The 14,590-nt window shown below is 42.2% G+C and overlaps 1 protein-coding gene across 4 annotated transcripts in view; it reads left to right on the top strand.

Moving 5' to 3' along the window:
• Nucleotides 1-14,590, top strand: part of EDAR (ectodysplasin A receptor) — a 71,911-nt gene that overhangs the window by 30,203 nt on the left and 27,118 nt on the right. For all 4 annotated transcript variants that reach the window (XM_052705667.1, XM_052705665.1, XM_052705664.1 and 1 more), the window contains exons 2-3: nt 13,475-13,543; nt 14,284-14,406. In XM_052705667.1, coding sequence (XP_052561627.1) covers nt 13,493-13,543; nt 14,284-14,406 — 174 coding nt within the window. In that variant the 5' untranslated portion in view covers nt 13,475-13,492. The remainder of the gene's footprint in view (nt 1-13,474; nt 13,544-14,283; nt 14,407-14,590) is intronic.

The raw sequence follows: 14,590 nt of genomic DNA, 5'->3' as shown, positions 1-14,590 counted from the left end.
CAGATTAGACATTAAGAGGAGCTGCCTTAAACCAAGAGTGACAAAGTACTGGAATAAGTGGCCAAGGAAAAAATGTGGAATCTCTGTTGCTGGAGGATCCTAAGACCTGGTTAGATATATGTTTGTCGGGATGGTGGATACTGACTTTGTCTTAGCATGAAACAGAAGGATAGATGAGACAACTTTCTGAGGTCCCGTCTGGTCCTTTTTCTTTTGCTGACTGAATTATTTGATAACAAATCTACAATAAACACAGATAAAAACAGACTTCACAATGCCTTTTATTTTTCTTCTGACAAGATGTATTTTACTGTACTGATATATACATAATTATTTATCTGATTTTTTTGTAAAATCTAGTGTCTTTACAGTGTGCTGCTTTTGATACAATGTATGTCTTAGAGGTTTATTTTTTAATAAAAATACAGTTGAGAAGAGGCAAAAATCTTGTTTAACTAGGCTAGTTTAATGTATCTTATCATCATAATATTACTTCACCATCAAAATTACCTCTTCAAAAATAAGGGGATGAAGCAGAAGAAAAACATCTATGCTGGCCTAGCAAAAGGAATTTTTCTTTTCAAGTACTTGGCCACCAGCTAGGAAGCTGTCAGATGTGAAAGAAATTAGAGAGAATGAAGCTTTTTCCATGTTTAGTAATAGAATGTATGAAGGCATAACATGGAGATACAACAACCCAAAATAGTAAGTATCTATGATCCAAATTTTCCAATAAAGGTCCATATGAACTGAAGAAGTGTTTGCAATATTATCTGAATTTAGGCAAGTTTAATCCAAGGAGAACAATCAGACTTTTGTCACTGTAATTATGGTAAGTTCTTAAATGCCAAAAAAGTAAATACTTGAATTTACAGATGTAAAGTTTACTTCGTTCTTATCGTCCTGATACCCAATTTGACAACAAAATATTTTTATTCCTCCTAGAATTATCTCAGTTAATTTTCGCCACCTTTGCTTTCTGCTTTTCATTTCTCTTCCACTAGCAAATGTAGTGAAGTGACCTATCTCCATCCAGACAGTGTTTCTCTTATTTCTGTGACCTACTGCGCTGCTTTCCAACAGCCCATCTCCCTGTCCGTAGCCTGATGCATCCAACTCTGCTTCTTTTCCTTTGTGGCTATCCTAGAGTTTATTAGTTGTGTGAGACCTAGCTGGGCCATTTCTTTGAGCGCTCTTTCATCTTCCTTCTGCTGCTTCGGAAGTCTTTTCCTTATAAAGCCCAGATGTGTTCATCCAACCTGTGGCAAAGTAAAGCCCTATTCTTGGCTGCAAACCTCATGGAGAAAACCATCTGTTGCATGTCCAGCCCTGAAAAAATAAGAAACCAAAACAAAAACCCACAAAGCACAGTGAGAACCTCCTCTTCCACTAGCACAAAAATCCAAGGACTGATGAGTGAGCACAAATTTCCAGCAAGTTCTGCCTCTTTCTAGCCTGGAGAGATTCTAAATAGCTCTACCAGCTCTTCTCCAAAACCTGTTTGAATGTACCCAGACAGGGACAAGAAATAGACAGGGACAAGAAGGTTAAAGTGCTGGCAAATGTACCCAATGTGTACTTCACATTTTTCCACAATCTGAAACATGAAAGCGTTTGTCTCCTCTCAGAAGGTACAATTGTGCCACTGCAAAAATCTGTGAAGGTCCCAGCATGAGCTGTGAGCAATCCCAGTCAGTATGTCAGATCAGGCTTCTCTCAGCTGAACAGCTTTTCTACAGGTACAGCTCAGAGCTTCTTTCAGAAAGTCACACCAGCTTAAAACCTGCCCATGCTTTTTCTTCACTGGTGTTTCCCCTACAATGCCTGCTCTGTGTGCATGTATCTCTCAACTACTCAGCTCCTGACCTCAGGCTGGAATATCTGTATTCCTTCCTTTGGGATGGCATGTAACCAGGGTGTTTATTCTTGTCACCATCCCAAAGAGGTTGGCACAGTGTTGCAGAGCTTTACCAGGAGAAGCAGGAGCTGCCACAGGGCAGGCATCACTGCTCTCTGTGGAGCAATCTTCTCACGTGCCTTCAAGTAGAGACATGAACATCAAGGATGGTTTAAGACTCATCCTCTTCCCCATCCTGCCTCCCTGCACAGCATGGCTTCACTTCTGCTTCCCAAAGCCTTTGTGGTTTGCTCACAGGAGACTGGCATTGTCTCCAGCCCTAGAGGCCCTGTGCCATTTTCAGGAGTCACATAACCCAGGTTCCACACAGCAGCCATCTCCCAGACGACTGAGAGCTGACTGGCAGATGGAACCCCACCAAAGGGGAACCAAAGCCTGTGCTTGGCTCTGCTGCCTTCCAGGTACACCAGATTCCCCTCTCCTGTTTGCAGCCTTGTGCCCTGCTCTGGCTCAAGCCTCTCACTCTAGACGTGTGCCCATCATGCCTCCCTCCAGCTCTGTGCCTAGACTTTTGCCCTGCTTCCTGCTTTCATCCAGCATCAACTCGCCCTCCAGCCTTCATTTCTGTTCTAACCAAGAGGCAGGAGCTCTGTCCCACCCAAGCCCTGGTATATAGGCGTGGTAGCAGCTTGTGGGGTTTAACATTTAGGTGGTGCTCAGAATAATTAAAGGCCAAATGGATTCCTCCCACACCTTGGCTGCCCCGGGAAAGCGGGGATATGCACACGTTACCCTCGCAATGCTGCGTGCGGGGTCCTGACACTGTGCGGCTCCTGTTTTCATGTCATTCCAAGCTGCCTTGAAGTGATGCAGGTCTGCAGCACATAGACAGGACCTTTGCCATGTTAAAATGCCTTCGAGCAACAACCACCCATGTTGGCAGGCTATTAAGTTTCTGTAGGATTTTGTCAAGTCTCCAGATGAACATCAAACCATCCCAAATCTCCTGAGGGGCTAAGAATTAAAAAGAAAAAAAAAAGAAAAAAGAAGAAAACTGACTTCACATGTCATTATTCCCTGCAGCTTTATAGCTAATTTAGAATCTGTTGATCCTGGTGCCAATAAATAGTTTATCTTTAAACTCGCTCTGTACTTTCAGACTTGGTTTCATTCTCAGGTTTAGATTTGATTGTTTAGCTAACAATTCAGTGATCAAGCAGCACGTATAAGAAGAGATAGTGTGCATATCTTTTTTTGTGTGCATTTGTTCCATTAAGCAAAAGTTCACATCATAGCTGAACATTTCTCTAGGAAAATTTGCTTTCAGGGAAGCAAACACGAGTGCAGCGTTAATATATGTGCTAATGTGCTGCCCCCCAGTGGAGTCGGGATCTGGTTTGGGAAATCGTGCTCTGTGAACCTTTGCTTGTAGCACGCATAAAGAAAACACTCATATGGGAAATATGAAATCACAACATTAACTTAACCACTGAGGGACAGTGTTAAATCTGTTCAAACGTGTTTTATGGGGAGGATAGTTTGCCTGCAGTTTAAATTTTGAAGTATAAAATAATGCAGTCCCAGAAGTTCTCTCTTCTTTGCAAGAACTGCAGTCAGAGAGAGCAGAAGGTCTTCAGCTGCTTATGGATGACATTTTGCACTTAAGAGTTTCTGAGGGAAACTTTAGGAAGTTCTCACTTTTAAAGAACAGTCAAATCCAAAATCTCAAGACTGACCAGATGTTGCATGTAATATTGAGGCAGCTGGAAGGAGCTGTTTTTATTCACTACAACATCCCTCATCATCTGGTAGGAAAATATGTCAGCTTCTGGTTTCTACCAGGAAAGAATTATATTTATTTGAGCATACTCAGTATTTCTGGGAATAACTTTACATCTTTTTTTTTTTTTCCTTTTTTTTTTTTTTCTTTTCTCTCATTGGATTTTTTTCTTCCAGACATCGTAGGACTGACATTGCTTCCCAGATTTCCTTTTCCCGTCCTTGTTTCATTTTTCCTATATATTGTAAAATCTACAATCTGGTTCAAAGTTACATTCATACTCTTAGCTTGCACAGAGACTCTTTCATCAAACAGCAGCTTTGGATGAACCTAAATTTAAAAAAACACACACAACTATAAATCTAGATTTTAGAACTCAATATTGCAAGGCCATGATGTTCACCATTGCTTGAATTCTCTTTGAATGTTATCTTCTTCATTTTTCCCACAGTGTTCTGCCACATTTCCTTCATATCATCTCTGCATCAGGATAGAGTAATACTTTTAAAACCACATCTTCATGTTTTCTTGCCATCATGTCACTGGAATGGGATGAGGAAATAAATGTACATATGAGAGATAAAAATCTCTCTCCTTGGAGCATAGAGGAGTTGTACCACTGCATAACTTCCCACTCAGTGTTTGCCAGCATACATTTTCACCTTTCAGCTCCCCTCCTCCAGCATGACACCTCTCACAGCCGGTGCGTATGTAGGCCGGTGAGACCCGCAGTCATTCATCCTTCTCATGCCCTGCTGCTTCATGGTTTGCCTCATATGGTTTCAGCAGTGAGGCTTGTAGGGGGAGGATGATAGTATTTAATGCAGAGGGTATTCTTCCCTTCCCAGATACTTTTGGGGTCAATAGCTCGATAGTTTGGTTAGTGCTTTTTGCAAAATAAATACACCTATGTTAAATCATAAAAGAATTAGAGGCTTCCTTTAAATGCACAATACACTATGACCTTGCTAGGTAAAACCAGGCTTCTAAGTCATCCTTGACAGGAAGCTTTAATTTCTAAATGGATGCAGGAGCCATAGGGAATCTGGACTTCAATAAAGCACTGTGACATTGTTCACCATATCAAAAAAGAGCAGGCACAGAACTGTAGCGAGGATTTGCTGAACCAAAGGCTCCTGCCTACTTTCCAAAATATGTAAGAGTATAAAAAGTTGCAAACTGCAATCAAAATTTGTTGAGGATGCCAAGCTGGAAGACAGTATTCCTGTTGAAATACCTAGGATACAGTTGCAGGGTTGCTTTTCCTTGGAAAGGAGGTCATGTACTTACTCTCATGAGCTTGTATTTTCCATAACACAGCTGCTAGTGGTGTCAAGAAGTTTGCAGTGTGTGTATGCACACTGGCTTTGGTAGATTGAGGGGAAATAGATACGTAGTGAAGCAATTCCTTTTTGTTAGACTGACAGATGTATCCAGGTACATCAAACAGATCTCAGACCTAACTCCTTCAGTAAGTCCAAAAGCAGCACTGTAAGCCATGCTAACTGCAAGATGGAAGCAGGGACTCTCAGATCAATCTTATTATGCTAATCAATTCCACCACATGAGAGAAAACAGTGGTTAACACCTGTGGAGTTGGGGGTATGTTAACTGGGAAGGTAGTGACAGCCTGTAAGCTCCTGCAGAGCAGGGGGGAAAAAAGGAGGGGGGGAGGGGGAAAAAGGTCATTAGCACCTGTGATGTATTTTTAAATACACTATTACATTTCTGGTATTTTGTAATTAACCCAAGTTAATTGCAGGCTCTTGGATGCACATTTCCAGCCCAGAGGACAACCAGTTTTTAAAACCAGCTTGCTCCCTTGAAAGACTCAGCTTGACATAGCCTAGTAATGGGTTTATCAGATAAGGTACCACTAGGCTTAACGCGCTCCTTAATTAGGAATGCAAACACCTTCATTAAAAAAAAAAAAGAGGGCCTCAGAGAACTTGTGGAGAGATTTTATGATTATCCAGTCAATAGAGAAAGTGTTGCAGCAAAGAAAGCCATTTTCTCATCTTCACTTCCTAACTGTGCCTCTGTGAAGCAGAGAGGTTTGCCTCCGCCAGGTCATCAAATGATCTGAGGGGCAGCCGGCATTTGGAGAGCGTGTGGGTGTAAAATAGAAGTCTCTGTGTACACATACATGCCTGTAAGCATACAATTTATGTGGGCATGAGCATGGAGTGGGCTGTGATTTGGGCTGCAGTTAAGACATGGTGGTGTTCTCTCCTTGGGTAGGACCACTGGTGGCTGCAGTCAGCAGCCTCAGCAGGCCTTAGCTCACAACTATCCACAGACACTGGGCTTTGGCTGCTCTGACACGTTCCTCCCTCCTGCCTTGCACTGGGAGCCACGTTTTGGCCTTAAGGCCACATCCCCTCTCTGTCCCCACAGGTGGGACCCACACTGGTGGGTTGAGTGGATAAATGGGGCTCACAGGGACAGTTTTTCCAGCACCACCCAGAGCAATGCCCCCAGCCACCTTGCCTTTCAGGCACCCTTGTAGCCTTGCTGCCTGTGTGGGGCCTTTTCTCATCTAAGAGCTCCCCCAGGCTCCCTCGCCCCGCTCTTCCCACTGACAGTGGTGGCCTGGGCAGCTTGGGATATAACTGAATTTATATGTGGCCAGCCTTCAGTTTGCAAGAGCAATAAATCCCCTTCAAACACAGTTATGTAAAAAGGAGAATAATACAAAAAATAATGCTTGTTGGCAGCAAATATATCCCTTTGTCTGCAAGACAGAGGCCTGTTGAAAACAAGAGGCTTCAGTGTTGCTTAATGCACTTGCAAAGACAAGAAGTCGGGGCTAGGACCATCCCGGTGACATCCTCTCACGTGTAGTAACCTGTTCCTGGGAGATTCACCCTTTGGAAAGCCCACTGCTGCTATTCTGTGTCCATCTGGGACGCAGCAGTTCAGATGTTTTCATGCAATCCATGGAAAATAAAAACAGCTGTGGTTTGAGCTCTCTTAACAATTTTTCTGTCTTTTAGCTAAGAAATGCAAATGTGCTGCAGAGCTAGGAACAGACATTATTTATTAATGGTCACTGTAGGGTTTATTCTATTTACATTTTCTGTGAATTCTGTTGATGGTCACTGTAGGATTTCAACTCAATTCCTTCCAGTTAAGTATTTCTAAATTTCTCCACCTCTATACTGTCAATCAACAATTACAGTCTACAAAGGATATCTGTTTCTTCTAAGACTCTAAAACTTATCTGCTTCCTAATATCATCAGGCTTGAAGGTGCTCAGCAGCTCACAGGATTGGACCCTGAGGAACAGAAGCAAAGTGTGAGCTCAAATCCTTGTTGATCTTTATAATGCAAGCCAAAGCTCAGACTGCTCTCATTATGGTATCTGTCAACTAGAAAGCATAGAGCCCTATAAGAGGGAAAAGATTTTAGAAAAACATCATCATTGCTTGAGTGGTTTGTATTTTCCTAATAGGCTGCTGATTTTCTGCTCCAAATGGGAGGTAACACATGTCTCACGAATTAAAGAGAGCTTCTGAATCTAAAGAGAGCTGCTTTCATCACAGCAATTTCAGCTCACCCCTGAAAGTGCAGTACCAAAAGTGAGTGTTCTGTTCCTTAGGCAGGGCCGAGCCCTGATGTGGCTCTGGTGTTATGCAGCAGACAGAGTAGATATGAGTGCAGTTCCTTGTTATTTCTTGCATGGGGGGTGTTTGATCAAGAAGCCTGATATGCTCATTTACAGTTCATTCAGGTCTGTCCTATTCCTCCTTCCATGGAAACTCCAATGCCCTCTGGCAGCTGTGAGCTAGTTTTGGTCCCTGAAGCAACTCCCCTGCCTGCTGCTGGTCTTTTGTATGAGATGGCCCACCAAATCCAAGTGAGGAAGGAAGTGACCAAGCTGGGAAGAATGTGTTGTAGCACTTCCTGGCAGGCATTAGGAGGGACTCAAAAGCGAAGTCTTCATGAAAGCCTCCTTCAAAAAATTTTGGTTTTGGGAAGGTTGGGAAGCCTCTCCTGCTGGGGAAAATCCTCATGGGGGCTGGCCAAAAGAAGTCAAGATTTTTTTCTCCATTACAGACATGAGGGTGCTGATTTTTTTTTTTTTATTTTTATTTTTATTTTTGTAATTGTGTGTTAGAACAAATCCCAGATTATTATTATTTTTTTTAATTATAGAAAACAAAAGAGATCACATGACTTAGCCTAAGGGTCAAGGCAGCCTTTTGACTTGGGGAAAGTGCAAGTCTCTGCTCACATTTTTGCCCTCATGAGCCTTTTGTGCATAAAATAGCACTGATAGGAGAGCTGCAGCAGCTGCCTATGCATCCAGAAGTCTTAAGGACCTTATCCTTGCTCTGTCACTTCTCCACCAAGACAGCAGACTTCCTAGAGGTAACACCTCTGAAGTGGGCTGGAGATGCACCTAATGCATGCCCCAATTTCCACAAGCAGACAAGCTGCATATAAAAACATGTAAGGAGAGTCCTTTCCTTCTTTCTCTCTTTTGTGTTTTTTTCCTGCATCATATCCTTTATTCTTTTATTTTTCTTCCTGAAAACATTTTCAAAAAGCTGATGGCCTGCTTACACGAGAACCAACGTGTGTCTTTGTGTAAGATGAGAAAACAGCTTTGGTACAGACTTCCAGATACAGTTTCCAGATAAGCCAGTCTGTGAGGAGACAGATAGCTATTAGTCTTAATAGCCCCCACATCTTCAGCATGCATTGTCCCCATTGGCAAATTAAGGAATCACTGATGTCCCCTCTAGTCAACATAACTCCCACAGGAAAAAATCATTTTGCTATGCCCAAGCAGTTAATTATTTTTCTGATGGAGGTACCAGATCACAGAGGCAATTAAAGAGGTATGTGTAGCTTGAGCTGTTGTAGCTTCTTTTTGATGTTTCAGGTAAAAGGAAGGACAGAGTTGTATCTTTTTCTGAGGTAATTCTTAAGATGTATTTGTAAGGTCAAAGTGATATAAAGTAGATACTGGAAAGTGCGTAGTTCATCTTACCCTGCAAATGCATTATTGTTCTGTGCACTGTTTTGTTTTGTTTTGTTTTCTGGTGCTCACAATAATACAAACTGTAACCAAGGCTACACAATAGTTTTCTTCATAACCTCTGTGTTTTCATTTGCTTATAGTTTTCTAAGTTTATTCTCTCTCCAAGCTTGCACTGCCATCATTGTCATTCAATGATGTGTTCCGAGACGCCTCTTTCTTCCTGAAAGGAAAATTCAAACCACATCTTTGTTTTTGCGAGGCTGGAGCCAAACTGAACTCTGCTGCTCAACTCTGAAATGGATGAGGCCCTGCAGTGAGGATTATATGCTTATCTCCGTTAAGAAGGATTTAGCAGCATCGGAGCAGACAGAGATTATCTACCACGCACATGCAAGAAACTGTGATAATCTGCAAGAAGGCGGTTCACAAGGTTCCTCTCGTAAACCTTGGGAACTCAAGCAGGCTCTGAATTTGTTGGTGGCACCTGTGAAGTTGATAATGATCAACCCTCCTTTTATTTATACAAAACTTTTTGTCTCTCGTTCTCCTGTCCAGAATGGATCTGTACGCGTACAGAAATATCAAAATGGTGAAGCTCTCTGAGACAGCTGTTGTGCCTTTCTTCTTGTGAAATCAAGATTTGCATCCTTGAAGTGTATCCACATTAGTGATGAAATTAAAGGAATGAAGAAACACCAAAAAAAACCCCTTCTCTGCAGCGTTAAGAACAGATTTCTGTACCTTGGTCCATGTGCTTCTTCTCCTTTTTTCATCAATTTCTATTTAAACAAACAAAAAAAAGTCTTGATGACAGGAAATTAGTTTTTACACTGTGTTAATACAGAAGCCACAGAACTAAAATAACAGTTAAGGCCATTTATCGAAAGCTGTTTAGCTTAGACCACCAACTACTGTAACCTCACTGTTTGCGTATTCTACTTCTTTACTCCATTTACTCACGGATACTGTAAACACAGTGGCAGCACTACCTAATTATCTAAGTAAATTAAATTCAAAGGCTGACTACAGTGAATGCTGCTTTTTCTCCTTCAGACAGCATGAACCAAGCATTTTCTGCCTGGGGACATATGTATATATTTATCTATTTATGTGTACCTGCCAGTCCATGGTAAGATGCCGCAAAGACTGTACAGAGGGACCTTTCATCTGGGAAGAGAAATACTTGAGTGACAGGGACCCAGGCGTCTCTTTTCCTATTCCCCCAGGCCAAACTTGTGCCTCACAGTCTCCTGGAGAGAAGCTGAGACAGCAAGTCTCTAGCACCTCTTGCTGTGGTTGCCACTGGCAAAATAGTCTTCCTTTTCCTGTCAGCCTCTGTGCGTATTCCTAACAGTTATTAACGAATATGCCCTGAAAGGCAAATATGGCTGTAATTAGCAACCCCCTCTAGTCAGGCTGAGACTTGCTCTGTTGCACACCTGATCTGCAAAGACCTGAGTCTGTATTTTACACCTCCTCTCCAGACACCCGCCTGTCCTCAGCTGAGGCATGAGTCAGGATGTGCGGAGGACTCGCTGGATGAGCTGCTGGAAATCCCATGTTGCATAGGAGCCATTGTGTGATCCCTCTAAAAATACACTTCGAGCTCCTTCCTGCTGATTACTGCCTGCCATCCTATGGGACCGTCATTTGTGTATTAGTCGAAACAGGCAGACTGACATTACTCCACACTGGTTAATTCTTCATTTTTATAATGAAGCGTTCTTCAGCTGATGATAATTCTTCAGCTGATGCATTGCTGCAGCTGATATTTACATGCACTTGAAGAAGGACTGGATTTGTAGGACAGAACCACCATAAAGCTTTCCCAAAAATCATGTGTGGTGGAGGGGCAGAAAGGATTTTCAAAATGATTTCTGTTCACCAGTACGTGTTTTAATCTGGATTTCCTACACATGCTTCAGTACCAACAATGAAGAAAATCAGCAGTGGACTCAAACTTCAGCTTTGCCTACCAAATGTTCATAGATAAAGACTTTTATAGAGCAGCATAGCTCTACACAGATGCATGATCCGCTCTTCATCTCCTGAACTAAGAAGTGCCTTAGCATGCCCTGTGCCACAGGGACAGCCTTTGGTTTGTTCTGGAGCAGTGTCCAAGGCTAGTGCTGTGGCTCTCAGTCTGAGATAGCAGACACATCCTGAATGCCTGATTTCTGTTTTGTTCATTTGAAAATCTGTCTTGGAAGCCAAATTTGTGTAACCCGGTGTTTCCCTTCACCCTCTCCCTTGAGGCCCTGGGCTCCTCATTTGGCCCCTGGAGGCCTCCCAGGAGCAGTGAGTACATGGGAATATGAGGGGGAGGGGAACCACCTGTAAATTTGTTCAAGCATTCCTCACAGCTAATTGCTCTTAATGGTTAGGGCCCATAATAATTGGATACTTTTTCCCTGCTTCTTGGCAGACACAGGCTGACTGTCCAAGCTCTGCATGTTTCCACATATGTCAGTTAGAAACGAAAGTGATCTTAGCCTTAGAAAATCCCTTGTTCTGCAGACAAGATTAATGTGTGATAGCTTATATAGCGTGGGTGTAAATTAAAATGTTTGAAAATTGAAAGTGAGCCTAGGTGCAGCCCAGCATGTCTTGGTAGACACCAGCAGGTATCATTCCAACTGAGGAGCTACTTACATCCCAACTGCCAGAAACCTCCTACATCTGCTTTTCCCCACTCCTCTGCACTATGAAAATACAGTACATATTTTGATTTTTATCTTTGAAAGGAATAACAAAATAAATAGAAAACCACACACATGCTCACAAATTAGAAAGTAACATTGCCAGTTTAAGGCAGCATACTTGAAAACGGGGGTGAATAATTAAATTTAACATTTTGTTTTTCCAATACGAGGAAAAGAAATCTCCCCTTGTGTTCATATCCGGCCATATTCAGCACTTTGAATTGTTGCGTTTTTTACAGTTAAAAACTATTTGCCATATGCTTGATGCATTGCTACGTATAATAGAATGCAAGGAAAAAATGTATGTTTACACACAAAACGTACCCCGACATGTATATTTATATTGAAAGAGAAAAATATTGTATGTATGTATGTATAACTTGACACTTTCAACATTTTGTGTAAATAAATACCAAATGGATGGAGAAGATTGTATTATACGTTAATAGGCAAGACTTCTTCATTTCCATTTTTCAAATCTGGCTGTGATTGCATATAAGTACCCCAAACAGTAAACATCTGGGTGCTTCGAAAGCCAGTGAAGCATGTTTTTGTGGTAAAACATGTTTCTAGTGTAAAGTTAAATATTCAGACTTCACTAGTGAAAATTTGGGTCCATACCCAATTTATAATAAATGTGATGACTTTGCAATACCACTGTGGAAACAGCCTTGATAATATTCATAGCTGAAGTTGAACAAGCTGTTTTATAATTAGGATTCAGTTTAACAGACGTGTGTGTGAAGATTATGTCCCTGGAACTTTTCCAAGTAACTATACTGTCATAGCCAAAGCCTTTGTCCAACTTAAGTGTTTGACAGTTCATGCCATGGCATGAACTGTTTTCTATCTCTCACCTCCAGATTTAGGACAGTTTATCTCCGATTCTCTTTTGTTTCTAGGTTTCAAAGTGCATTTTCCTGCAGAAAGAAATATACTCATAACTCACTTTGTCCACCCACCCACCCGGTTACCTGTCTCAGCTAGCCCAATTGCTAGAAGGAGCATAGAAAGCAAGTTCCTAGCTTGATGCTGGCGTGATGCAAGTTTACTTAATCCATATAATGTTTAAAAATGTAAATGTTAGCGGCTATCTTGAACACTGAAGTGCTGCTCTAACATAGATCGTATGCTTAAGTGTGGCACAAAGAGTAATTGTACTCTTCTTCTGAGAGCTTAAAACTTTGCAGCATCTGAGACCGGCAAAATTTAAAGAGCAGCTCATATCTATGAGGACCTACGTGCTGCAAACATTTGCAATATGAAGCCGTAAAATCCCTAAGGCATATTATGTACTCTAACAATACCATTTAATATGTTGTATCATACAAAACAATTTGTGCCTCTTTTTCCTGTCTCATTTTATCCCTCAGAAAGAAATCCAGTACATGAATATTTAACATTTGCTCTTATTCAAAGTTATTCATAGAACTGAATTTGAAGAAATGAAATAAATTAGCACATGTGTTTACAAGAGATCACAGCCTTTATTTTCCTCCAGCCTTTGTAATAGCACTTAAAATACAGAGTTCAGCTTCTTCCTTGAGCTTAACCTCTTACATCAACAGCCTCCCTATCAGGAATGAAACATAGCCAAGGCTTGCTGCTGAAGGCTGCTCTGGGCTTTCCCTGCAGGTCCATGGGTGCCGGCGATGAAGGTGTAGCCCTGAAGAGGCATCTATCTGTGCTGACGGCCCTCATTTCACTCCTTGGCTCTCCTTTTTGACGCTTCATCTGGACCTTTCCTAGACAAACCTGATCTAGTGGGCTCAAGGGCACAATCCAGGGTTATCTACTGCCCCCTAGCTCTCTTTTGTTTTGCGGTCAGAATGCAGCTCTCGGTTTCTCCACAGGAGGATTTCTCATTAAGCCCAAGAGGTGCCAAGGGTTCATAGCTCACTCTTCATCTTTGACCGATTTTTATGAAGGTTGCAAGGCCAGGCTGCTTCATGCTTTGTCAGAAAGGCAGTGCGTGTGGGAGCACACGTGCACATCTCTCCCTTTTTTGTTTAGATCTGTGTGTAACTCTGGGCATTGCTCCCATATAACCTGTGTTCTGATGATGAGCCCTACTGTTCTTCTTTTGTCAACACGCACACATATTTGCTATTATTCATAAACAATCACCAATTCTATCTTTTTAGGTAAAATATCAAGAGAACATGGCTCACCTGGGAGAATGTAAATGGACTCACGTGTTCCCTTTTCTGGTGGTAGGTATCTAGGTGCTTATAGGTATTTCCAATGCATGGGGGCCATTTCCAGCAGGGGCCATTTGAGTCTTTGCAAACGTCTATAAATTGACATGTCACATTTACAGGTGTCTGAGCTCTGGACTTCAAAGCAATGATCGGTTTCCAATCTAAGTAGCACTCAAGCATCTCCTTCAGTGCTGCTTAGACTGGAACATCTGTCTAAATGTCTATTTCCTAATATGGGAGAGGTCACTCAGGAGGAGGGTGGAGGAGAAGGACCTAAAATGGAGCAGAAATAGAGAGGACATGCTCCAGCCCACCTGGCTGATGTGTCACGTGAAACACAGCCGTGCTGTGATTGAGGCAGCTCAATATCTCAGGTTGTTATAGTTGTCCTTTGCAGTTATATTCTTGAACGCTCATTAATATTGTGAGGGGTAAGGGTGTAAATTCATGCATTTGCTGTGCTAGAAAACAGGAGAATTATCAGATTGGGAACCACAGCTTTCAATATTTTGAGGAGCAGCTGTGATAATAGACACAAAGGTCATTTATATGAAATCCATGATCTCCGCCATCCCAGATAGCTTTAGGGATGTTTTGTGGTACAATGGCAGCCCCCACCATAATGGCTGGACAAGGGGTGTTTTGTGGTACAATGGCAGCCCCCACCATAATGGCTGGACAAGAGATGGGAACAAGGGGTGTGGAAGGGAGGTGGTGGCACTGACAGTAAAAGCCCAGTGTCTCTGGTGCAGGTTTCCTTGGTGTACTCTGCCAGCGCTGAATACTCCAACTGTGGTGAGAATGAATACTACAACCAAACCACCGGCATGTGCCACGACTGCCCCAAATGCGAGCCGGGTGAAGAGCCGTACATGGTAACTTTAGCATCTCAATCCATTCTGCTGGTTGGGGGGCATGTTTTGAGCTCCAGATGTGACTTCTGTGGGATGGCCAAGAGGACTCAGGATGCACTTGGTCTGCAACACAAGACACTCCCATACTTAGCAAGCTGGTGGGAAGTTTTAAGATGGAAAATGCAATTAGTCCTGCCTAAAAACA

Source organism: Tympanuchus pallidicinctus, unplaced genomic scaffold (assembly GCF_026119805.1).
Source record: "Tympanuchus pallidicinctus isolate F22 unplaced genomic scaffold, pur_lepc_1.0 scaffold6, whole genome shotgun sequence".
NCBI lineage: Eukaryota > Metazoa > Chordata > Aves > Galliformes > Phasianidae > Tympanuchus > Tympanuchus pallidicinctus.
This window is presented reverse-complemented; position numbering and strand designations above follow the sequence as displayed.